Source organism: Seriola aureovittata, chromosome 14 (genome assembly GCF_021018895.1).
Source record: "Seriola aureovittata isolate HTS-2021-v1 ecotype China chromosome 14, ASM2101889v1, whole genome shotgun sequence".
NCBI classification, from domain to species: Eukaryota; Metazoa; Chordata; class Actinopteri; order Carangiformes; family Carangidae; genus Seriola; species Seriola aureovittata.
The window spans coordinates 21,711,972-21,736,069 of record NC_079377.1 but is presented as its reverse complement, the minus strand read 5'-3'; the positions used below and the strand labels follow the sequence as shown (position 1 = coordinate 21,736,069).

The following is a 24,098-nucleotide window of genomic DNA, read 5'->3' as shown; positions in this document are numbered from 1 at the left end:
CGTGAGAATTAAACTGTAGAAAGACTCGGAAAGTTTGAATAGAAAATGCATTTCTTTGAGCTTGCCTTTTTCACATGTAGAGTTAAAGTTATGAGTGGACCTCCCCTTGCCATTTCAGAAATCTAGAGGAAGTGATAAGGGAGGAATGTAACAGCATTGGAGATGAGCCAGTAAACTAAAGTAACAAGATCAAAAAATGCTTATCATTCCCAATCTTTACACTTCTTGGACTTCATTATCAGTTATTTTTCTCACAAACTGTAGACAGTGTCCGTTAGTTTAATTGGATATCATTCCAGATTTTAGTCAACTTCACCATCTCAGCACAGACCTTTTCACTATTTTATTTCCCAGCTGCTCACAAAATCTTTCTGTAGATGGTTTTAACCCCTCAGCCATCAGGACAGTCCTGACAGTCCTGTCAGAAAGGAAACGCATTTTCTTCTCCTGGCTGTTAGTCTTTGCCATTTAGAGTCCTCTGCCCCCTATATGCTTTCAGGGGGGGTCATTTTGAATAACTCTTAACTGACCTCCATTCCTCAGGGCATGTGGAGCCTCTGATCTTGACTTTCATCCATCCAGCCTCCCTGCTTTATTGCTTGTAACCTGCTCCAACCTAATCTCTCTCCAAATCCATGGCAGATCTATAATTGGGTGCACCTACAGCAGGTCCATCTCTGCAGTTAAGCTCTTAGCCACGAGTGTCTCCATGCAACTATTTTTCTATTTTTATTTCTCAAAAATGACAAGCAGCTGACTTAAAACAAACCAGGCTGCTTACTGAATGTAGAATACAGCTGCTTCAAAAGGAGTCTTTACACTTCATGTCATTACGCTCTTACTGGGAATAATGGAGTCTGCAAATGGAAGAATATTGTCTAGTCCCAGTTCACTCCCCCCCACTGTGTAGCTTTTGTAGTTGTAGATCACCTGTCAGATCAGATACTGTATTGATGTTAACAATAGTCTTTATCAAAAGAGTGATATGATGCAGCTGAATCCAGCTGGGTAATGGGGCTAGTCAAATGTGCTAATCACCTGTTAAAATCCTATAAAGAAACATAAAGTTAGTATAATATGATTGAAGTCACAAGGTCACTCAGACGTGTGAGGTAACTGTGACTGTAACTCTGATGTAGCAAGGCCTATATTTGAGTCATGCTTGGTGCCAGTCTTGAAATGTTTGTGTCAAGGAAAATAAAATCTGATTTATGGACTATACACATATTTAAAGCATGGTAAAAGAATTTTCACTGTGAGTATGAAAGTAGAATAATGTAATTTACCCACACCAGCTCAAACACTTCATGCACTCTCTTAATATTTGTGTCTAATCCTGGAAATTTGAATTTGATTTAACAAAATGTGGCCATGTCACACAGCTCACAGCAGTTACGAACATTTACACACACACACACACACACACACACACACACACACACACACACACACATAGAGTAAACAGTCACAATCAAGCAAGAGGATTAGTGAGATGCTTTAGCTTTTACTCCAGACACTTGAGTCTGGCTTTAGTGCTTTCAATGTTAACTCTGGGTCATTGACCCAGCTCTTAGTTGCCACATACTCTGACTGTTCTATAAATGGAGGGCAAGGGGCAGTCAGCATAGACCAGACAAACTCAGTGAAACGTACGCACACACAAACACAAACGCACACACTTTTGATTATCGTGGTCACTCTCTAATATCTGCGTATACACACAGATTCTGGTGTTTTAAATTCTGTTGTTTGTTGTGGATTCCAAAAGCGATAAGTTTTCATGGCAGACAAATGGTATCATAATGCAAACAGAAAGTCTTAAACCACTGTCACAGCAAAATCCACTTCTTCTTTATGCTTTGTTCACTCCTTTTGTCAAATACAGCAAAAAACCCTACTTCCGCTAGAGTTTTGGAGCTTCAGCGAGGGCCAGAGTATGACATGGAATATTAATGTTAAATATTAAATGATAAGTGTTAAAACAGAGACAAAACAATGGAGGAGATGTGTGTTGGTGAGATAGAAAACTCTGGAGACTGATAAAAATCCCATCTTAAAAGGTTTAAATAAATAAAACCAGAAGCTTACAAATATTAAGAGGTGCAGTTTTATTGGTAGAGTTTTGCCTGGTAAAAAAAGATAAAATTAGTTCATACGTTGATAAAAGGAAATTCAGCAAAACATGAAAGAAATGCTGATGCAAAAAATGAAATAACAGGTAGTAGATAGGACAATTTAAAAAAAAAAATTAAAAAAAATAAATGGCTGATCACACACTGTGAACACTGCATTATACAGACGTGATTTAAATTTAAAACTGGCACTTCGCCCTGTCACGTAATGTCTAGTATGTGTGTGTTTGTATGTTAGGTTTATCAGGCAGTCTGGAGTGTGACAGTCACACAGATTGTGTTTGCTCGGCTACATCTGTCTTGATAGCAGAAGCCAGTCTGACTGATAGCATAGCAAAGTGAGAGCAGTCCTTCTTCTCTGTTTCTCTCGTTCTCTTTCTTCCTCTTCTCCCTTTCATTCGTCTCTTTCACGCTCGACCATCTTGCTGTCGCTGTCTTTGCTGAATCAGAAATTGCCAAGTAGGTCAGGTATGAAAAATAAATCTTTCAGCTGAGCTTTTGAAGGGGCTGCGTGCAAACGGTACTTTAAAAGCATTTTAATTGTTACCGTGTCATTTCTTTCATTTTGACCTTATCTTTGGTGCTAATCAGACATAGCAGACTTTTAGCACTGCAGATATGCATGTGCATATACACTCCTGTACTGCATATCACTTGTCAGAGTGTGGGTCACAAACCATAACTATATTTATATATTCCTTTAAACAGCTCCATATGACTGGGGAAAACACAAAAATACAGAGCACAATGACTCCATGTTGAGGCTTACCTGACACCATCAAACTTAAACCATCTCTCCATGCATAAAAGAGAAAATATCTCTTAACAGCTCTCACTGGGGGGGACCTCAGTAGAGTTCCCCCAACAGTACAGCTGATTTTGCAGTATGTGCAGGGGCTAGATCCTGTTTAATCCAGGCAAACAGCTATGGCTGGTTTTGGAAACATAAAATTCACTATTTAGTGTATGCAATGCATAATACATGTGCTGTTTAGTGTTTTAGAACATGTAAAAGCTTTCATACCCTGGATTTAAGCTAGTCAAGGGTTGAGAGAAACAAAACAAGCATCTTTGTACACAACTGTTCATGGGTTATTATATCCCAGTTGCACTGTTGCATAAGCACAGTATTAAGATAGACATTCACGGTATAGGATGTACTGTATAAAGTAGGAATGCAGCATTGCAAGATTATATAAATCACAGACATAGAATGGACTACTTACATCACATCTTATATCCCAGCAGTCTACTCTCAACAACCACATTATACACTACAAGGAAATAACCTTACATGCATTGCAGTGTGGTATTGGTTAGAGAGATAACATATCACTGTGTGCTTGTCTGTATTGCAGAGTGTCTGTTTTTAGTATGCATCACAGAGTTGTAGTCTGTTATATTTCATCTCTCATAACTGCTGTATTAAAGCACAAAGAAATCTACATTCTGGCCTCCTAATGTCTAATTGACAGGTAGACATGAAGTCTGTTGGACGTCAAAGCTCCTGCTCTGAGAGCCATAGTTACCTGTTTCTGTGAGACAAATGTGGTCAAATGTTGACAGTGCATTCAGAAAGTATTCAGACTCCATCACTTTTTTCACATTTTGTTTTTTTGAGTGCTGTGGACCGGCTCTGTTCAGTTTTTCCTCAACCCTGACCAGTGTCCCTGTCCCTGCTGCTGAAAAGCACCCCACAGCCAGATGCTGCCACCACCATGCTTCACTGGTGGGATGGTATTGGGCAGGTGATGAGCAGTGCCTGGTTTCCTCCAGTTGAGGCCAAACAGTTCACTCTTGGGTTGATCAGACCAGAGAATCTTTAATCTTGCAGTCTGAGAGTCGGAGTCTTTTAATCGTTTTCTGCAAACTCTAAGTGGGTTTCATGTGTCTTTCACTGGGGAGACGAGTCCACCTGGCCACTCTGCCATAAAGCCCAGATCTGTGGAGTGTTGCAGAGATGGTTGTCCTTCTTGAGAAGTTTCTCCCATCTCTACACAGGATTTCTGGAGCTCAGCTGGAGTGACCATGGGGTTAGTCACCCCTGTTACCGAGGCCCTTCTCCTCCAAATGCTCAGGAATTTTCCTTCTCAAACTTCTCAAAGATAATCAAGAGAATGGGAGGCACCTGAGCTCACACTTACTATTGGAAGCAAATACTGAAGTAGAAAAACTTTATTTATTCTACATCCATTAGAATAATGTGAAACAGTTGCAGTCTTTCGGGGTGCTCCATCGTCAGTGCAAAAAACCAGATCATTACAAAGAAACAGATGTGTACTGGACTTTCATTATCTCCATCCATTATAAACTCAATCCACTGTAAACTGAAGGCCTAAATGTTAGAAATAACTTTTTGTGTGATTGAGGGCTCATGAATGTACACGTTACATGTCCTTCTTCAGGGTCTCGCTTTCCATCCTCATCACATTTTTCTTTTATTTGTGGCATTCCTCTCTGATGGCTCATTGATTCCTGTTCCACAGAACGAACATGCCGCAGTGAGGTCGAAGCTGATCACAAGAGGCACCAGAAAGTGTTCAGAAGTCAGTTAGCCTGCAGACAAATGGTTTAGATTTTTCTCATAGCACAGCGAGTGCAGTACAAAGAGAAAAAACAGAGGGTGGTATTTTGTGTGCATGTGCATGCTTTCTGATATGGCCTGTGTTGTTGGACAATAGCTTCTCTATGCAATTCCTCTCCTCAAGGCTGAAGTTGTTGCCTGTCATTCCCCTCTCTCCTCTCTTCTCTTTTCTCTCTCACTTCTCTTTCCTTGGCTTTCTTTGTCTGTCCCTCTGCTAATATCCTGTCTTTTCCTCGTGTTTTCTCTCTCTCGCTCTCTGTCACAAAGTCAGTCATTCTTTATCTAGAATGCAGAGGATAGTAAATGCACACCAACTATAAATGGGTATATATCCAACACACTGATAGAGGAATATTACCACATTCTTTTCATATGTGCTGCTGTCTAATTAGAGAGAACTGTGGCCAAGATACTGTTAAAAAATGAATATATCTTAACTTAAAACATATCTTTACTATACTGTTTCTGTATTGCAATTTCTTTAACTTATACTCCCAATAGTGACCTATCTGTAGTAAATGAATATTAGCCTGGACCATCAGTGTGTTAATGGGGTTGGCTTTAACAAAGCCTGACAAAATAGAATTAAATGATTTTAATTGATCCCTGCAGGGCAATTTTCTTCCTTTATTTTCTCACTAGTAAGGTCAGAGGTCAGCTCCGTAGCATGGGCTAACGGGCTGAAACCTGGACCCTCCTATTGACACAGTCTTGTTTTTTGGCATCTGCACCTCTCGTCTATGGCTAAAATCCAAATCATGGTTTCTTTTTATGAAGGCATTTCATCAGGGTCAAGTGGGTCCTGACAGTTTGGTTGTGGTTTGGCCTAAAATATAGGAATGCAACTTCTTATCAGAGTATCTGTTGATACTGAACATCGATCTGTAAACCTGGGGAATATCCAAAATGTAATATCTTGATACAGTCCAGCCCAAATATCACGATATGCAATATTATGCACACCTCATTATGTTGAACTGATTGAGTAATTAAATAAGATTAATGCAATGTAACATGACGTAAAAAGTTGTTGGTCTGAAGTGAAGTGATGTCCGATCCACTTAATGTCAGTATCAGGCCGATGCCAATTTGTTGCCTTACTAGCAAGATATAAAAAGTACTCTTAAAGAGTAAATCAAAAAATGTCTGCGATACGTTGATTGCAGTAGCTTTTCTTTGTATCGTCTTCCCTTTACATAACATTCACAGTGGAACAGGTCTTTCACCCTCCACCGCTCACACACGCTCCTCCACAGTATGCACCAGGAGTGACAACCAAGCAGGTCCAAACTTGTCAACTTGCCAGCTAAGTAACTGCTTTGGCTGTGTTTTGGATGATTTCTCATTCTGTCTATAAAGCGTAGAATGTGTAACATTTAGCAGTCCTCAATTTGTTTGTGTTCCTCTCACATCAAGAGCAAGTAGTGAGACGTTTATGATCTATGAAGCAGTTGCATTGAGGTTTATCTTTATGATTATGAAGCGTGTGCTTGATGGAGAGAAGTTTTTTTTTTTTTTTAAATGAGTGTGAATGTCAGCCAATGCTCTTTTAAGGACTAAGCCATCGGTGCATCTTTTAATATTTACAGTTGATTAAGAGTTATTTTACTTTCTTAATTATGATGGACATGCTGAAAATAGCGTCAGTGGACTGTGACTGCTGCACTGTATTACACAGTTGCACTGAATACACGTATAGGCTATGTACTATGAAAAACAATACATTGTGGTTTAGGCATTTAAGCAGCTTTTTAACAGACCCATGCCTCTGTTGTATTCACATCACACACTTCAACTCAGTTTGACACATATACGACAAAGCCGTCCACCTTGAGCCGTGTTGAGCGTCTTACAGCAGCTAATCTGTCTCAACACCCAGACTCCTTTGTGTGTCACTTCTCTCAGCACTTCACCTCTCTTTCATGCTAAACTCAAACAGTCTTTATGACTTATGTTGTCTTTAGTTTTTCACTCGTATTTTGGACTTATGGCTTTTACTTGCACTCTGCTCTCCCCATTTGCTATTTAATTTAATTCATGTTTGACTATTGGGTTACACCGTGTCTCCTGACACTTGTCAGTTCAGTGTGACTGTGACCTGTTCTGGGTTAGGTTGTTGTAACTGTGTGTGTGTGTAACTGTGTGTGTGTGTTACTGCATGTGTGTGTGTGTCCTGATGTCTGTGCTGCAGTCCACAGAGACAAAGCCAGGGTTTAGCTGTGTCTCATGATTTATTCATACCATGAATGACTGTGCAGGTGTGTGTATGTGTTGTCGGTGTGTGCGTGTATGTATGTATGTGTGTGTGTGTGTGCAGTAGTATGCTTATCAGGGATTTAAGACTTCAGGCAGTAAGATGCAAGCTTTAATCAATTGGTCTGAAAGTCTGAACATGATATTGATATGTTGGTAGAAACAGAGACACAAAGACAACTGCATTGATGAATGAGTCACTTTTCACTAAACTTAGTTTTTTGTCTTTTCTATCAGGCAACCAGACAAACTGGTGGTGGTGTGGACACGCAGGAGTCGACGGAAATCTTCCAAGGTTTGTTTCTTGATGAGGGGCATTCTGAAATAAAGTAAAGAAACAATAAAACATACACATCTCACAAATATGATTAAAAAATAAATATAATAAAATTCTCTTGCAGGCCCACAGCTGGCAGCCTGGTATCAAAAATCCTTACAGAGGAGTGGTGGTGTGGCCTGTACCAGAAAACATTGAGATCACAGTCACTCTTTTTAAGGTAAGCACTGACACAAGCGTAGCTCTGTTTGGACTTTATGCCACTTGACATATTACTTCATGTTACATTAATATCAAGTTTGTAGATTCAAATTTTTCCGAGTGCATAAGAAATTGCAAATAAGATTTAGACAATGGTCTCAATAGGGATTGTAGTCTTGATTTTGAGAAATACAAAATGCTGTTATCTTTATGTTTGCCCGGATTGTTTGTGCATTAAAAAGGTTACGCACAAACAACATTTAGACTATGTGGTAAAGTGAAGGTTGAAAATTCGAAATGTATTTTATGAAAGGAATGTCCATATGTGTATAGTGGTACAGTTATGTCTGTAAATGACATACATGTACAGACAGTATCTGTCACTGTGCCTAGCTTACTTAAACATACTGGGCCTTTGTGCTGACAGGTTGGCTCAGAGCTCAGTGTCCTGTTACCTCTCTGTGCTTTCACCAGAGCATCTGCTGTAAATGCCTCCATACCTGCCTCTGCTCTGTGGATGTGTTGGTAGCTTTTTACATTTCATTCATAGATGTATACACTATCAACTATATAAAAACATCGTAGTGAATTCCAATCAGGCACTTGATACAGAAGGTCCTTACAATGCTTCAGGTAAACTCCTGCACAATTAAAATACAAATCTGAGACTTTTCTTTACCTCCAGACCTTTGTAAAAACGTTCTGTGATGTCTGCTAGTTAAATGCACCCATGGAGAAAGTCAGACTTTCATGTGTACTGGCCCAGTTTTCTAGGCCTGTGCTTGTTTAGCACCAGTGAACATGTCAGTGTTGCTTTATTCTGAGCCCACTTCCACTTCCTGTCCCAGAGGAAGTAATAAAGCTGTTTTTGTGATGAGGCACAAAGCAAAGCCACTGACTGCACAACTCGCCCACTACTGTTAGATAAAGCCACAGATCAAACAGCATCGCCTCTGCCATCTATAAGATGGCAAAATGAGCTGCCAACTAACATAACCACAGACCAACAAGAGAATCTCATGGCAGGTGTAGATCTGGAAACCTGACCAATATAAGTCACTCACTGCCTTTTACTTCTGGTTCACGCTCCACAAACTGCTTAGAAAAATATGCAAGGGCTTAGTTTGCTAGATGTTCGACTTTCTTACGTAAGTAAGGATATCTCATCTCGACTCCACTGCAACATTTCTGGCCATTCTTTTTTAAATCTGTCTCTTGAATCCCCTAACTCTCTGGAGTAGCAACAATGAATACCTGGAAGTAACCCTTTAATAGCAAAAATATTGCTTAATATTGTTATATTGTTTAATGCAGGTCTAAATTTCTTAAACTCAAATATCTATTCAGATATTTCTGCAGTGTGTCGACCTCGAACAGTGATTTAAACATACTCTCATAGCTCTGTGTGGCCTGAAGCTTTGCAGTAAAAACAGCTGAGCTCAGCAATATTGCGGCCTGTACTTCAGGGAGATGTACACCAGAAAACAGTTAAATTAAGAAGTAACTTAACCGGGCAGTGTCCATTCTGCAGACAGAATCGATCCTAACAGAGAGGATGTGCAGAAAGCAGAGTGGACACTTAGTACTAGCCGATCCTTAGTAAAACACTTGGGGCTTGGCTTGTGAATTTTTTTAACACATCTGCATTTTCCAAACTTGTAGAGGAGCTAAATGTTTGTTTGCACAAGCACGACTGTGTCAAGTATTTTATCAATGAAGACCCTTGTTAATGTTGAAACATTTTAACGACATCAGTATTTCCGAAAAATGTGGTATACCGTCGGAGAGTTATGTTTACCAGCAGCACTAAAAACTGCAGACACCACCATAAACTGAGAATAAACTAAGATGACTGGTATCGCCACGCTCTGTTGCCTTTTAGAAGCTGTTATGCGGTTGTGAAATAATGGAGCATTAAAAATTTGTTAGGATGAGGCAGATGTGTGTGTGTGTGTGTGTGTGTGTGTGTGTGTCTGTGTGTGTGTGTGTGTGTCTGTGTGTGTCTGTGTGTGTCTGTGTGTGTCTGTGTGTGTGTCTGTGTGTGTTTCTCCTCATGTGGGCGTTGTTTGATTGTTGTGCCAGACTGCAGGGATATTGATTTCCTGGGGTGTGTCACAAGTGCAGTTAGACAGAAAACCCATCAGTGCATGTTTTTGCTTGTGTGCATATGTTCTACATGCTGGGGCTGTAACAACAATTAGTGTTGATTTCATTGATTAGTAATAGCAGTAATAGGAACAGTAATAATAGACAAAGCCTATCACATGATGATATTGATATCGTGATGTATTGAAATGACTCATTACATCAGTATTCAGTTTTCTGATAATAAGAAAGAAATGCAGTGAATTTGAGAATCTATCTCTGGTAAATATTTAGTTTTTACTTGATAAGTGACTTAATTAACAATAAAATTGGCATTTTATCGTTCCATTAATAAATCAGTTATTTGATGTTTTCAGTTGTTTCAGCAGTGCACTGTGCAGTGAAGGTGTGCATCTATGTGTGCATTGGTTTGAGCATGCATTGGCTCTGTTATAAATGTGTGTTAGCCTGTTGCATGAATCAGGGGTGGGTTGATCAGGTTAGATTTGCATGTCTTTGTGTGTCCAGCAGTGATTTTGCGGTTTTGTGTGAATGTGGTCCTGTGTGTGTTTCTGCTCCTTGAGGGCAGTGAAGGTCATCCATGCCAGCATGCTAAGACAGGGCAGCCTGCTGTCTCTCTGCCTCCATTACTGTCTCCTCTCATCACCTCACAGCAAGACAGGGATGAGGGCAGGAAGTTAGACAGCACAGAAACAAGAGTACTGTATATCATCACAGAAGCAACCAGCCTGACAGAGAGACAGAGAGAGAAACATCGATAATATCTCATGTCAAAGTTGCAGTTTTCCTCTCTGTTCAGGTTAAAGCTCAATTCCCCATAAATAACAATTACACACCAAAATGTATTTCAGATCATCCAGTCATGTGCAGATACACATAGATATAGACCAGACAGACTCAGTAGCTCTTTGTCATGTAATTTTAAGGTAGCCTCATTAATGCAAAAACATTTGATGCCTGTATGAGAAGGGAAAGAGACAAACCAGGTCAGTGGGTGAACCACGTCAGAGTAGAGAGAGTGTTGGCAGAGCAGACGAGCTGTCACACTGTGTTTTCTGTGTCGTAAGTCTCCTGGCACAGTTAGGACCAAGATTGTAATCCTCAATAAATGAAATGAACCGTTTCAAGATTGTTAACAAGATTGCAAAGTGAGTGTTGCTCAAGATGGTTTACAGGATAAATAATTAATTTTGAAGTGGAAGTTTTGATGCTGTTGTTTCAGTCTGCTCTGATATACTTAATATTATGTACTGAAGCATGTCTTGTTCGGCTGGCCTTGCAGGATCCCCACGCAGAGGAGTTTGAAGACAAAGAGTGGACGTTTGTCATTGAAAATGTGAGTACTACACTATATCTCTTATCCTTTTGTCTCCTCAGTCTTGTTGTGTATTATTGCACTGAACTTTGGTTTGGTTTGTAATTTTTTTTAATCTCAAGGGAGCAAAAAAATATGTACCGTATGGTGAAGTCTCTTGCTCAAAGGCCACATGCACTGTCATTTAGAATGAACAGGGTTTACAACTTTGGGTAAAACAACACGAAGAAATAAATTCCTCATTCTCAGCTACTTTCAAGGTAAATCCTCTTTGCGTTACACATGCAGGTTCTGCCACCATGTGGTCAGCTTATGTTATTACATGCTTCTCTCAGTGGGAATGCAAGCCCTCAGGTTAAACCAAAAGTGTTGCCTTGGATCATGTTGTCCTACATGCATGACCACAATGACTGTTTTCGCCCGTGTGTGTGTGTGTGTGTGTGTGTGTGTGTGTGTGTGTGTGTGGGGGGGGGTTGGCAGCATTTATCTATGAATTTATTTACTTATTTATTTTTATTTTGTTCATTTGATGTTACCACATGTTTAGAACAACTGCCATTTCTATAACAGTAATTCTTTTACCCTTTTCTATGTTTTTGTTATACTGGTCACACCACTGTTTAAGGCAACAGAAGCAACAGCGTTCGATAGAGTATTAGATGAAAACTCAGACTCATAGCTAATAACAAAACAGGGAAGGTCGAGAAGAGAGAGAAATCGATGAAGCAGTATGAGAGAGGAGAAAAGATGGACTGAGGGACTAGAGAGAGAGGTGGAGACTATTTATACTATACTATTTATACATGTTTGAGCAGTCTGCCAGGAAATTCGCAACTTGCTGCTCAAAAGTGATTTTTCTGTGTTCCATACATCTGCTGGAGCCAGTTCTGTGATATGTTTGCTTAAATGATACGGACATGTTGAACAAACGAGGCCTTTGTACTTACACATTGCCTTAAGCCGTTAGTGGAAAATTTAGAGTTCTTCAGAAACCTATGACTAATGCTCTCCTTGGCAGGGCTGCGACGTGGTGTCTCCTCAACCCTTTTGTCTGCAAATATTGTCTGTATTAGAGTCGGTTTGTACACTGTGACACTGGAAGGAAACCTAACAGCACATGTCATCGTTGTGCTAATTGTTGTAGTGATAAAATTGATAATGATATGTTGTTTTGCTCTATGACACTTACTGCTGCTGGACAGACAAATGCACAAGCCTTTCTATCTTGCAGGGAGTCTGTGTCTTGCTCAGGCGCTTCAATAGAGTGAGTTTGTGCTGTCAGAAGTCAGATGCTTGTTCTGGTTCTGTAATATCACAGTGCAGTCTCTATACGTTTTCAAATAACTCTCTCTGCTGCTCACATTTTGTTTGTGTTGGTCAAGATTCGGAGGAAGCCCAGATCGAAAGATCACCAATTAAGTCTGCAGGGTCTTTCATTTTCAGGAACTGTCGCACCTTTTGGCAGCCTTGACTTTCTGAGAAATACAAGCCTTTACATGTGTTGCCGAAACTGCTGTCACCAGTTGGGAAAAAGTAGATTCCTAGTCTTACTTTGTATTTGCTGTCATAAAAGCTTTTGTTCTTATGAAATTATAGCTCTTGTATGCTTTTTAGTAACGGATTTACTGCATCTAAAGGCAACAGTAGCTTTCTGTTATGTCAAGGGGATAGCTATTGGCAGGAATTAGTCTTTAAACTTGAGCAACAATCTCAAGAGTGACTGACTAAGATGAGCAAATAAATCTTTTTGACTGTTTAGCGAGCGAGTGTCATTAGTAATCAACAAGGACAGACCTCTGAGACTCCTCAACCCTCTTTCTTTTCTTTTTTTTTTAAGAATGTTGGTAGAAAAAAAAGAGTGGCTGAGTGCTTTGACACTGTCACTTTCTGTACATGTCAAGCTCAAAGGAACGACAGCAGAAACTGCTCTACCTTTCTGTCTTTGATAGAAAGCTGAGAAGACAAGCAGGTCAGCCGGTGTTCTCCGGCCAGAGCGTGGGAGAGAGCAAAAAGAGAGCAAGAAAGGGAGAGAAAAAGACAAGTTTGTGGGTTTGACTGTGTCTCTGCATACCTGACTAATGACAGAAAGATCAAAGCCGCACCAGGAATGGAGAGCACAGAAGAGGGAGGAAAAAAAAGGAATGGAGGAGAGGGAGGAGGCAACCTTAGACCTTCACATGCACAGATGCAGAGGGAGGGAAATGATGGAGAGATGGGAAAAACAAAATGAGAGAAAGACTAATATGATTTTATGGTTGAAGGATTGTTATGTCTGTTTGTTTAGAAAATACTTTCACACACACACACACACACACACACACACACACACACACAGTGTTTTAATGGCCCTTGAGTAATAATAAAACCCTGGTAAGCAGGAGAGAATAGACTGAATAATGCCTCAACAAAATCCAGTTTGCCCTTTAATTTGAAAGACTCCTAATAATCTTTTAATGGTGATTTCTCACCATTCACAGAGCAGACGAGCAGAAATGAATGATCTATATAAATTGACCACAAGAGGGCAGTCTACCCTAAGATCTGTGAAAACCCTTGTACAGATATTTTCTACTTAATTCATTGGATCACCCCCTTATGTCACCTGTGTGTTTGTCCGTGTATATCTGTGTGTCAGTTGGAGAGGTATCTTTGTGAGGAAGCATGCGCCCGTATGTCTGTGTTGATGTATGTGTGACAAAAGGTGTAATGTAATCCATACATATTAGATGTTTATTATATGTCTGATCATATTTTATTCTGACTCTGCTTGTGTAAGCATGAGTGCACAGACACCTCAGATCCCCTGTGCCACCCCCACCCTTCAGGTATCTAAGGTAATATAAAGTCAGGAGAGATGAATGAATGCGGTAGTGAGTGCTGCTCTGAGGAGGAGGCACAGAAGAAGAGGAGAGGTGAGTTCTCCTGACCCCTCATCAGACAGCGGAGGAGAAAGGGGAAGAATACGCCATTGTGCCTGAGCGCCGGAGATGATGAAATTCAAGATCCCCGCGCTGTGGCTTCGTCTTAATCTGGGGGCCCAACCTCGCGCTAGGCTAATCCCTCCCCGTCGAATTACTGGCCCTGGCTAGATTGTATTTTGTCATTGAAAATGGCAGTGTCAAACACTACCTTTTTCTCTCCTCTATTTGTTCGTGTGCCAAGGCGAATCGCATAATCAAAAGATGGAGAGAGAGAGAGAGAGAGAGAGAGTGACAGAGAGAGGGAGAGGTGGCAGGCTGAAAATGGCTACACAGTAGTATCTCTAAATTGCATGCTACCCTTGCCTTTCACCCTTTTTCAAATATGCGCGTATTATCAAAAAGGTGGGCAAATTGAGAGTCAAAAGATTGGACGGCTATATTTGAAGGCATTGTGCTTACAGGCTCTTTTGTGTGTATGTGGTGGGGGGGGGTTAATGTGTGTATGTATGTCTGTGTGTATTCTCTATGCGTTTGCATTTCAACCAAAGCTGGAGATGGTAGACCAACTTCCCTCATCTTCAAAGCTTTGTGGGAGGATTTAAATACACATACATACATACATACACACACACACACACACACACACACACACACACACACACACACACACACACACACACACACACACACACACACACATATATGCAGGACTGTTGTATTTAAAGTGAAAAGCTATTATGTCTGAATACATTGAATATACAGTGATACACACTCCAAGGCCCACTCTCCCTGCTCCTCCCCCATCTCTCTTCCTCCAACTCATACTTCACCTTCTTCACTCACATTACATCAATGTCACTCAGAAAAGAAGGAATTTCCAAATCTATGGCTGCTCTGCCACATCACCGCTCACACTGTTTGACAGCCTGTCTGCTGCATGTTGCCACATTTTAAATATCGATTCTGAAATAGCAGTGGCGGCCTTTAACTGCCACTTACTATACTTCAAAACCTAGACAGTGGTTGCAGTCGGAGTGACTGTGTTTTTCTGCTGCATAAAAGGAAAAAGATCTGTCACGGAGCCATACAAAAAGGTTAAAAACCTGCTGAATACTGATCTTTTTGTAGGGTGTTTGCTCAGTTTTCCTTAAAGCTAATGTTTTGACATCCAAAGGAAGGATGTGTGGACCAGTGTTTGAATATAAAAGTGTTTTCATCATGGCTTACGATGATGTTTCGGCCATGTTGCCACTGCTTTCTTTCCCCTTCTCTATCTCTTTTCTCTTTCTCTCTTTCAGTCCTCTCTCTGAGGTGATGTCCTCCTGTCTATTGTGGACCACATCCAACTCCATTAAGGCCATTTCCACACCACAAAGCTCCCACTTCGTACACACACTCATACAGTCACACAGTGTCACATACTGACACAGACGCACACACTCATCTCACCACACACACACACAGCGGAAAACCATGACACCCACCACTCACACATACATACGCCAACCTACCTCCATCACCTTTACACACACACACACACACACACACACACACACACACACACACACACACACACACACACACACACACACGCTCCCTGTATTGTACCCATAGCCATGGTGTGTATAGCCCCCCCCCTTCCTCTGTCTGGAACACATTACGTAGGCCAGTGGCTTGTGAGCGCTGACTGGGCCTCGGGGAAGAAAAACACAATTATTTCAACCCTCGGCTATTCACGCAAAGGTGACAAAAGCTGGTATGAAGTATGAAATCCCAAAAGTTTCTCCCGTGCCGAGGCCGACAAATTGGGATTAATTTGCGCTCGTGTGCACGCGTGTGTCTCCAAAGTTTTCACCTTTGCTCATTTCCCATTTCTTAAATAGTTTGGAGAACTCAAAAGGCTTCATTTATTGTGTCAGAACGAAGAGTGTGTGTTCGCTCAAGTTGTTTGTGTGTGCTCACACTGCTAATTTTAAATAATATATGCCTTATTGTTAAAATGTGGAAGGATGTAAGTGTGTGTGTGTGTCTGTGTCTGTGTGTCGCTGTAGGAAGGTGGGGGCGCTCTTAGTATGGGATCACACATTCACACACGCTTTCCAAATTAATTTAATCTAATTAATCGCCCCGAGGAGAGGCAACAGATGCTGGTGATTACCCACCATGCCTTGACCCCCCTCCCCATGTGGGCACATATACACAACCACAAACACACAGCGAGTACGCACTACAGACACACACACTTAACTATCACAACTCCAAATGCTGCCTAAATGTGTGCAGCTCTCATGCATTACTTTTGCAAATTGAAGCATTGATTAGTATTTTTGTGGGATAAATAAGAAAATGACAATACAGAGCAACTGACACCATGCAACTGAGCTCCCAGCAAATGAACAAAAAGGTGCATGTATCTGTACCTCAGTGTGTGTCCGTGTGTGTTGGTATATTTGTGTCTTTGTGAGAGACTGCTCCCGTGTATGGGGAACTGATTTTCTGATGTGTGTCAGTGAGTTATGTGTTAGGGTGCTGTCTGTCTGTGTGTGTGTCTGTGTGTCTGTCTGTGTGTCTGTTTTAGTGGGTTGTAGGTGGCTGCGGAGGCCGGGTGGTCCCTCCTGTCGCCCTAATAGGCTTACTGGCCCCTAATCCACACCACACCACCCCGTCACATGGCCGGTCTGCTGACTAACTGCTACCACCACCATGAGGTGTGCGTGTCACTATGTCTCTGTGCGGGTGTCACATTTGTGTGTGAATGTGTCTGTGTGTGTGGGTGGTGTCCATTTGAGAGCCTGTGGATTTGTATTCTCTATTTAGTTAATAATCCAGCGAATGAATCTGCTTCCCTTTTCTGTTTTACATCATTTTAAATGAAATATCAGTTTGTTTTGTTTTTACTTTTGGTCAGTCAAAACAAAAATAAAACTGAGCTCTGGGAGCTACTTCGGGGATAGTTATTTTTGAAGGATTGAAATGATAATTAGCCTCATTAAAATGCATTCCTTTTTACACCTGTACCATAATGTATCCATTCATATGTCTCTTCTTGCTCACACACATACGCCCATACACACAGGCACCTTCTGCTCTGTACAGTTTTGGCACACTATTGCTTGGCACACGCCATATCTTCTATCTTTGTGTGTGTGTGTTTTTGCTTACATGCATACATGCATGTGTTTTTTAATTAAACTGATTAAACTATTGCCCCTGACGAAGTGGGGCTTTGCTTCTGTGCTTACATCATCTTTTTCATACTCTCCTCACTCTCTCTCACTCTCTGTCTCTTGTGTTGCTTTATGTTTAGTCTGTCTCCATATTGTTTTGTCTGCTTTACCGTTTTATCCTTGCCCTGTTTACTTTCATCTCTTGTCTCTCGTCCTTATGTTCTCCCCGCATGCTGTGAGTGAGAGAGACACATGTTTGCAGTGTGGGTGTGCCTTTGCATACAGTCTGTGTATGTTGTTTACGAGTCTGTGTGTATGTTTTTATGTTTGCATGTGTGACTTTGTGTTTGTGTGTTGTGGCGAGTGAGTGTGTCTTGTCCCACTGGTCCAGGTTGTGACCTCGGCTTTCATCTCCTTAGTCTGAGGCTCCTGCAGCCCGCTGCGCTCCGCTCCCAGCCAACAACACAGCAGATGTCACCAGACGCTGCAACACACACAGACACAGACACACACACACACACACACACACACACACACACACACACACACACACACACACACACACACACACACACACACACGTACATCATCTGTCACATGTACATCATCTCATACACACAGACAAACTCACATCCTGTCACACACGTACACAAACATATAGATACATTTATAGTGCACACACACACACACACACACACACACACACACACACACGCAGAGTCTAAAACAGCCCAAGCAGGTTTTTGTTTTGCTTCATACGGTGTGACGTTTGACCCTCAAAATAAACATCAAAACACATATGTCACCCTTCACCTCCTTCTTTCCCCCTGTGTGGCCTTCACATGATGACACCCGAATTTCCGTGTGTCTGTGTGTGTGTGTGTGTGTGGGATGAGATGTCAGTACTATTATTTTGGCAAAACTTTAATGGAAGGTGTATCTCAACACTAGACATATAAAGGCGGTGGGACGGTAGCATGCCTAAACAAGGTGAGAGGTTGTGATTGGTGGGGGACGCGTGGGGGACGCGTGGTGTCCAGATGGCAAGAGCTTTAGGCTGACGTTTGACCCCCAACAAAGTTTAATATAGTGTTTCATCAAACTGCTTTTGAATACAGCACTGCAAGCTGATACTGCAGCCAGTGAAGGAACTTGGAAGTCACAGTCTATGCAGACGTGACTCGTATACTCCTCAAAACAAAACACAAAACAAAGTTATTCTAAACTTATTCCAGTACTTTTAATGTCTTTTACTGAAGTTTATGTCCCTGTACGTGCCCCCCTTTTCACTGGCTGTTTAGCCATGGTGGATGGTGGAGTTCTTTTATGTATACCAAACAGACAAAAACAAATGAGCATCTGTATACCATAGCATTTTTCTAAGATAAGACCTACAGCAAAAATTGGGCATCCTGGTATTTTAGAAGTTTATGATGTACACCACGTAACCTCAGTGTCTATAGCTATATTCCAGCGGGCAGCCTTTATTGCATAATATCAGTCACTATAGTAGAATATGCCGTTGTGTTATGAGATAGTGATAGAGGGTAGCAAAACGGACGTTTCATTTCAATGAAAATACCTGAAAAGAAGCTTATTCCTGTTGCACTATGAGGGTGGCTGTTCTGTGTGGCCAGGCTTGTCTGGGCCCTGCAGGAGCTGCCAGCTCACTGTGTACAGGCTTGTGCCAGTCTAGAAAACATTCTGTACCACCTCCTCCTGTTACTGCCTCCTGTCCCCAAGCTGACCCAGAAGACACACACTGAGTCACACACACATAAACCCCCACAAACACACACACACACACACCCACATTCACCTACAAACACAACTGCTGGCAAGGTTCAGCAGAGGTGTCTACTGTATCAGGGATTTCTTTAGGTAGGTGTAAACTGAGCCTTGAACCAGTAACAGCGATGTGAACGTGGGAAGTCGAGGTGGGGAGGTAAGAAGGAGGTGAGGGAGACAAAGTAGTGAGGAAGCAGGGAGACTCAGATGCTATTTGTTCAAGGTGTGTCATTTGTTGTAAAAGCCATCCCACACATTGAGTCTCTCTCTTTTAAATTGTCTTGCACGTGCGACACCTGTTGTGCAGCTGCATATCCAGAGCTGACCTGCAGCACCTAAAGCTGCAGAACATTAATAAGTATGAAGCTTAAATTATTCTTGGATTTAGTTTTACACATTGACGACTGTTGACATACAAGCTTCGGTTTTCTTGAGTGATTTATTGAACCATTCTTTTTTTGCCATTTTCTGCTTTCCATTTCTGAGAGCTACAGTCCCACTATCTAATCGTAGGCTCTCAGTGGTACGTTATTGGCCGCCACACCCTCTGTTATCAGTCATCTCCGAGGTCACCCTCTATCACTTCATGGCTACACATCCTGTCACCTGCCCTCCTCCTCGGTCGGCTCTAATCCGACTTTTTCCTCCCCGTCCTCATCTCACCTTGTTTTCGGTGTCATGTGTTACATGGCGATGATGGGTGGTCAGACAGTTCTGGTGCGACGTGAGGCGCGATGGGACAAAGTCAGTGGAACAGTTATTATCTCCATCTCTCGGTTATTTATTTTTTCTCTGTGCGACTTAAGATGGCTGCTCGCGATGGAGACAGGCCTGTGTGGCCCGCAAAACACTGGCCCAGCAAATCCCCCTGTTTATCCACAAGCTTGACCCGCTGGGCCTGCGTGGGCCGGTCGTTAGCTCTGTAGATCCGTGCGTGGGTGGTGCTGGTGATGATAGAAGATGTGTGTACATGCACAGAGGCATATGTGATGAACTTAGGTTAAACTTGTGTGTAGGTTGACTCTTCTGACATTATCTCCTCAAGATCCGCTCATAGTGAGTACGTGCAAGTGTGTGTGTGTGTATGAGCATTTTAGGGAGTGAACACAGACATGCGCATACACACACACACACGCACACACACACACACACACACACACACACACACAGTTTCTGGCAAACTGAGGCGACTGTTCTGCTAAGTGGCAATGAATAGGGTCTTGTGATCTGCTCTGATGCCAGTGCTAAGCCAGCCACTGACAGTTAGACTGATCCCCAAACATGTCTCTGTCTCTGTTTGGGATATAAATCTGTACTTGGAGTACACCCATGGGTGTTGAGGAGATGTAGCGAAGGACACATTCCCACCATGAAAGCGGTGCTCGTATCGGATGTGTCACTTGTCATAATTATCTTTTGAATTTAGTAAATGAATGTCATTACAGACAAACAAAAACATTTTTTGCATAGTAGGGCTGTCAGGTTTTCAAAATAATGAAGTTCGAACAAAGTCAAAGTGGCATGAAATTTGTTCAAACTAATTCGAACACGATCCACAAAGCTTTAAATGTCTTTTTAAGCAACCCAGGAGTTACCGGTTGGGTAGAACACCACCAGAGGCAGTATGGTGGCCCCTCGATTGTGTTAATGCCAATTGGTTATTAGTCATGAATGAACCTGACAGTTATAGGTTATCCTCCTTTTTCACTTCGAAAAAGATCAAAGACCAAAGGGCTCATCCGCGATGTAGATGTTTAGATATGAGAGGGAGCCGTTTGTGTTTCTGTAGTGAGTGTGTGTCACATAGAAATGCACATAAATAGAATCCACATCAACAGAATTGGGGGAACCCTATTGTTCTTTCGTGGAAAAGGAATTTCAAAGAACAAGCACTCACCCATGCACACACACACACACACACACACACACATACACACACACACACACTAAGGCACACCAGCTCCTTATCCAATCCCTCCACTAATTCCCCCTTGGTAGAAGGTGTTCATTGTTTCTCTTTCATTCTAATCTCTCCCTCTCCTTTTTTTAAAATCCATATTAGATTCTCTTTGAGTTGGCCACAATCAGAGGCACTGAAGCAGAGCATCACCCTGCTAATGCTCTTTGTCTCCCCAGATTTGTCACTTAGCATGGAGAGTACACCTTTGTCATGGAGCAGGGTGGGAGAGAGGCAGACTCTCACTTGGGGCAATTGTTTCTTGTCACAGGCCATCTTAACCCCCCTCCCCCTTAAGCAAATCAGCTTTGCTCTGGATTAGGGCCCTATCATAGCTCTGTCAGATCTCAGCAGCCTGCCTTAAACAGCTAAAACAAACAGATCCTTAAAGTGAGAATTGAGTGGATATGGAGATTCTGATTTATCCCCATGTTGTCTTTACCTGGAAATCATCATTTGATATTTTTGATATATAGAGGGTGCGTTTGTTCTTGAGATGATGTTAGAAAACCGTTAGCATCCTGTTCTCCGATAGCTGAAGTATCACCGCAAAGTCTTAATAATACTAGCATGATACCAGCACTTTCTAACATGACTAGAAGCCTGTATTCTTATTTGTGTGTACCTGCCAGAGGTTGTGTCCGTGCATATACAGTGGATTTTGTCAGCAGTGTATCAGATCTGCTGTATTGGTTAAGTTTTCTGCTATAGGTGTGTCTTTGTCGCAGTGTGTGTACTGTAAAGAGCTGTGGTTACACATACACACATACACAGACAGACCCACTCAAACATGGATTGACACCCCACCTGCCTCACCCCCTTTTTTCATGTCTCTCAATTCTGTCAAACTTTATACATAGATTTTATAGGAGACGCACACACATACCTCCACCACTGCACGCCACCAGGGTGAATCTGCCATCCTGATATCTGAACTACTGCTTCATTCAGGGGGAGTAATCAATCCCAGATAGAGTAGCAGGGGGGTATTGGCTCAGCGGCTGTGAGTGTGTGGTGATGTTATTGGCCATTTTAGGCCTTAACGATGGCCAGAGATGGTGAAATGGCAGGAAAAGTGATGAGCAGGCACTTCATAGACCAGGAATGAACTCTAGCTATAATCCTGTGGACCTATCTCTCTCTCCCTGTTTCTCCCCCCTCTTGGTTCTGTCTTTCCTTTTTGCCCCTCTTTCATTTTTCTCCATCTCTCCCCGCCCCTTTCTCATGACTTCTCTTTCTATCAGTCTCTTTTCTGTCCACCTCTCTGTCTTTCATTTCTGTCTCCTCTACCCTTCTCTCTTTCCACGCTCTCTCTTTCCACTCTCTCTTCTTTCCAAACCCCCCCCCCCATGTCCCTTTCTCTTTCTCCGGCAGAAGTGCAGAGCCAGGGCTTTTGCCTGCTGGTAATTTATTTTCCCATTAGCCCCCTGTCTGAAGTGCATGCTCTGGGTCTGAGTGTGTGTGGGGGGCACTGAGGGCCACCCAAAAGAAAGACCCAGAGAGTTGAAGAGAGGAGGGCACCCTGGACACACTGATAAGACGAGAGAGAGATGGAGGCAAGGGTGGGAGGGACAGAAATGAAGGGAGAAGGAGAGGACATGTGATACTGGCTGGGTGTCCATCTAAGCATTTTTCGCTGGTTGTGAATTACGATGTAGACTAATTAGAAAAGCTTGATGAAAGTGGCAGATTTCAGTGTATCCATTACTTAATTAGCTGATTAATTGTTCCGCTGGTAATTGGCAAAAATTTGGATCAATTTTCATTTATCAGGCAAAAATGCCAAAATTGATGATTTGCTGCTTTTCTCTGTTTTATACAACTGTAAATTGAATATATTTGGATTTTAACTGTTGGTCGGACAAAACAAACAAAACTTGTAACAGGCTTGTTGACATTTTATTAATTTAACAGTTAAGTTGCAGACCCAGTGTTAAGACAGGTTACTGTTCTTGTTATAGCTTAGATCTCATCCTGAAAAGGTTTTCTAATTGGTGTGGAGGTGATAGCTTTTGTATCTAGATGTTTCTTTAATGCTGTTGAACCTCTGAAATATCGCAGTTCTCAACATAATGTCTGTGTGTGTCTGCTCTGTGCTGCAAGCTAGCAATAGGTTACTCCCCAGTTAAACACCGCTCCTCTCCCAGTTAGGATTAGGCCTTTTTAAGGACTGGTTGGTTTGTGACTCTCCTCCTTTCATCTGTTGCCATCAGAGGCAACTCTGCATTAAAGGCATTCCTCTCTCTCTCTCTCTCTCTCTCTCCTCTCTCTTTCTTTCTCTTGCTGTCTAGCTTAACCCCATCCCTCACTTCTCTCTTTTACACACACACACACACACACACACACACACACACACACACACACACACACACACACACACACACTGCTCAGTCATCTCTGTTGCAAGGAGGTGATGTTGCAGCGTTTCATTCATTTCATACAAAGATTTTTTTGTCATATCCCACAAACTGGAGACTTTAAGATTATAAATGAAACTGCCCTTAAATAAAAAGTGTCGTCTGTACTCATTTGATCAGAGAAAAACATGTCAAATTGTTTTTATGTGGCCTCCCCACAATTAGGTCAGAGGTCAGAGGTCAGACTCGGCTATAAAATGGCCACTCTCGAGCTGGTATACTGGTAGCTGGTATTGTGCGTCACCTACCCACGTTAAATCCTGTCTTGTGACCCTCTTCATTGAGTCTTCATGAGATTTGAAACCAGTCGTGAGTTTTCTTCTGTCATACACAGTTGTTGTTATTGTTTGTAACTGTTTATGTGTAGTTCCTCCACTCATGAGTACAGCCGTGTGCGTGGTAGTAGGCTGCACGTCAGTCTGTCCAATTTTCAGTATCTTGGCATGATAGAAAAAGGACTCTGTGTCTGGAGCTTAGAGTCATGCTGAACTATATTCATCTAAATCTACGGCACACACTGTGCTGTTATCTGCTGTCCTTTCTGTTACTGCCCTTGTTGTGACTAATCACTCTCTCCGCTCACTTCCTTCTCTCACTTACCCTCAGCTGTTTGTCTTTTTTTGTTGTTGTTCCCATCGCACCCCCCACCCCCTTCGGACGAGGTGGTTCTAGTGAAGAGAAATCCTGTGGTCCTCTTCTTCTTTTTTTTTTTTTCTTTTCTACGTGTGCGTCAGTGTGTGTGAGAGAGAGACTCTGTGTGTGTGAGCGCACGTTACAATACACATGAAAGCCATTTGCACAGTTCATTCCATTATTAAGACCATTGTTATTGTAATTCACATAACTGCAGTGATAGTATTGCATGCCTTTTTATGTCCATTGTTGCCTTTTAAAATACACACACATACACACTGCTTGGGGAAAAAAAAATAAATCCTCACATATAATAGCAGATGAATAAATTGGTCTTAATCTGTGTG

At 41.9% G+C, this 24,098-nt stretch overlaps 1 protein-coding gene across 6 annotated transcripts in view; it reads left to right on the top strand.

The window, feature by feature from the left end:
• The window catches only part of ehbp1 (EH domain binding protein 1), a 140,880-nt gene that overhangs the window by 14,045 nt on the left and 102,737 nt on the right, over window positions 1-24,098 (top strand). For all 6 annotated transcript variants that reach the window (XM_056395015.1, XM_056395019.1, XM_056395018.1 and 3 more), the window contains exons 3-5: window positions 7,207-7,264; window positions 7,371-7,466; window positions 10,836-10,889. In XM_056395015.1, the coding sequence (XP_056250990.1) occupies window positions 7,207-7,264; window positions 7,371-7,466; window positions 10,836-10,889 (208 nt within the window). The remainder of the gene's footprint in view (window positions 1-7,206; window positions 7,265-7,370; window positions 7,467-10,835; window positions 10,890-24,098) is intronic.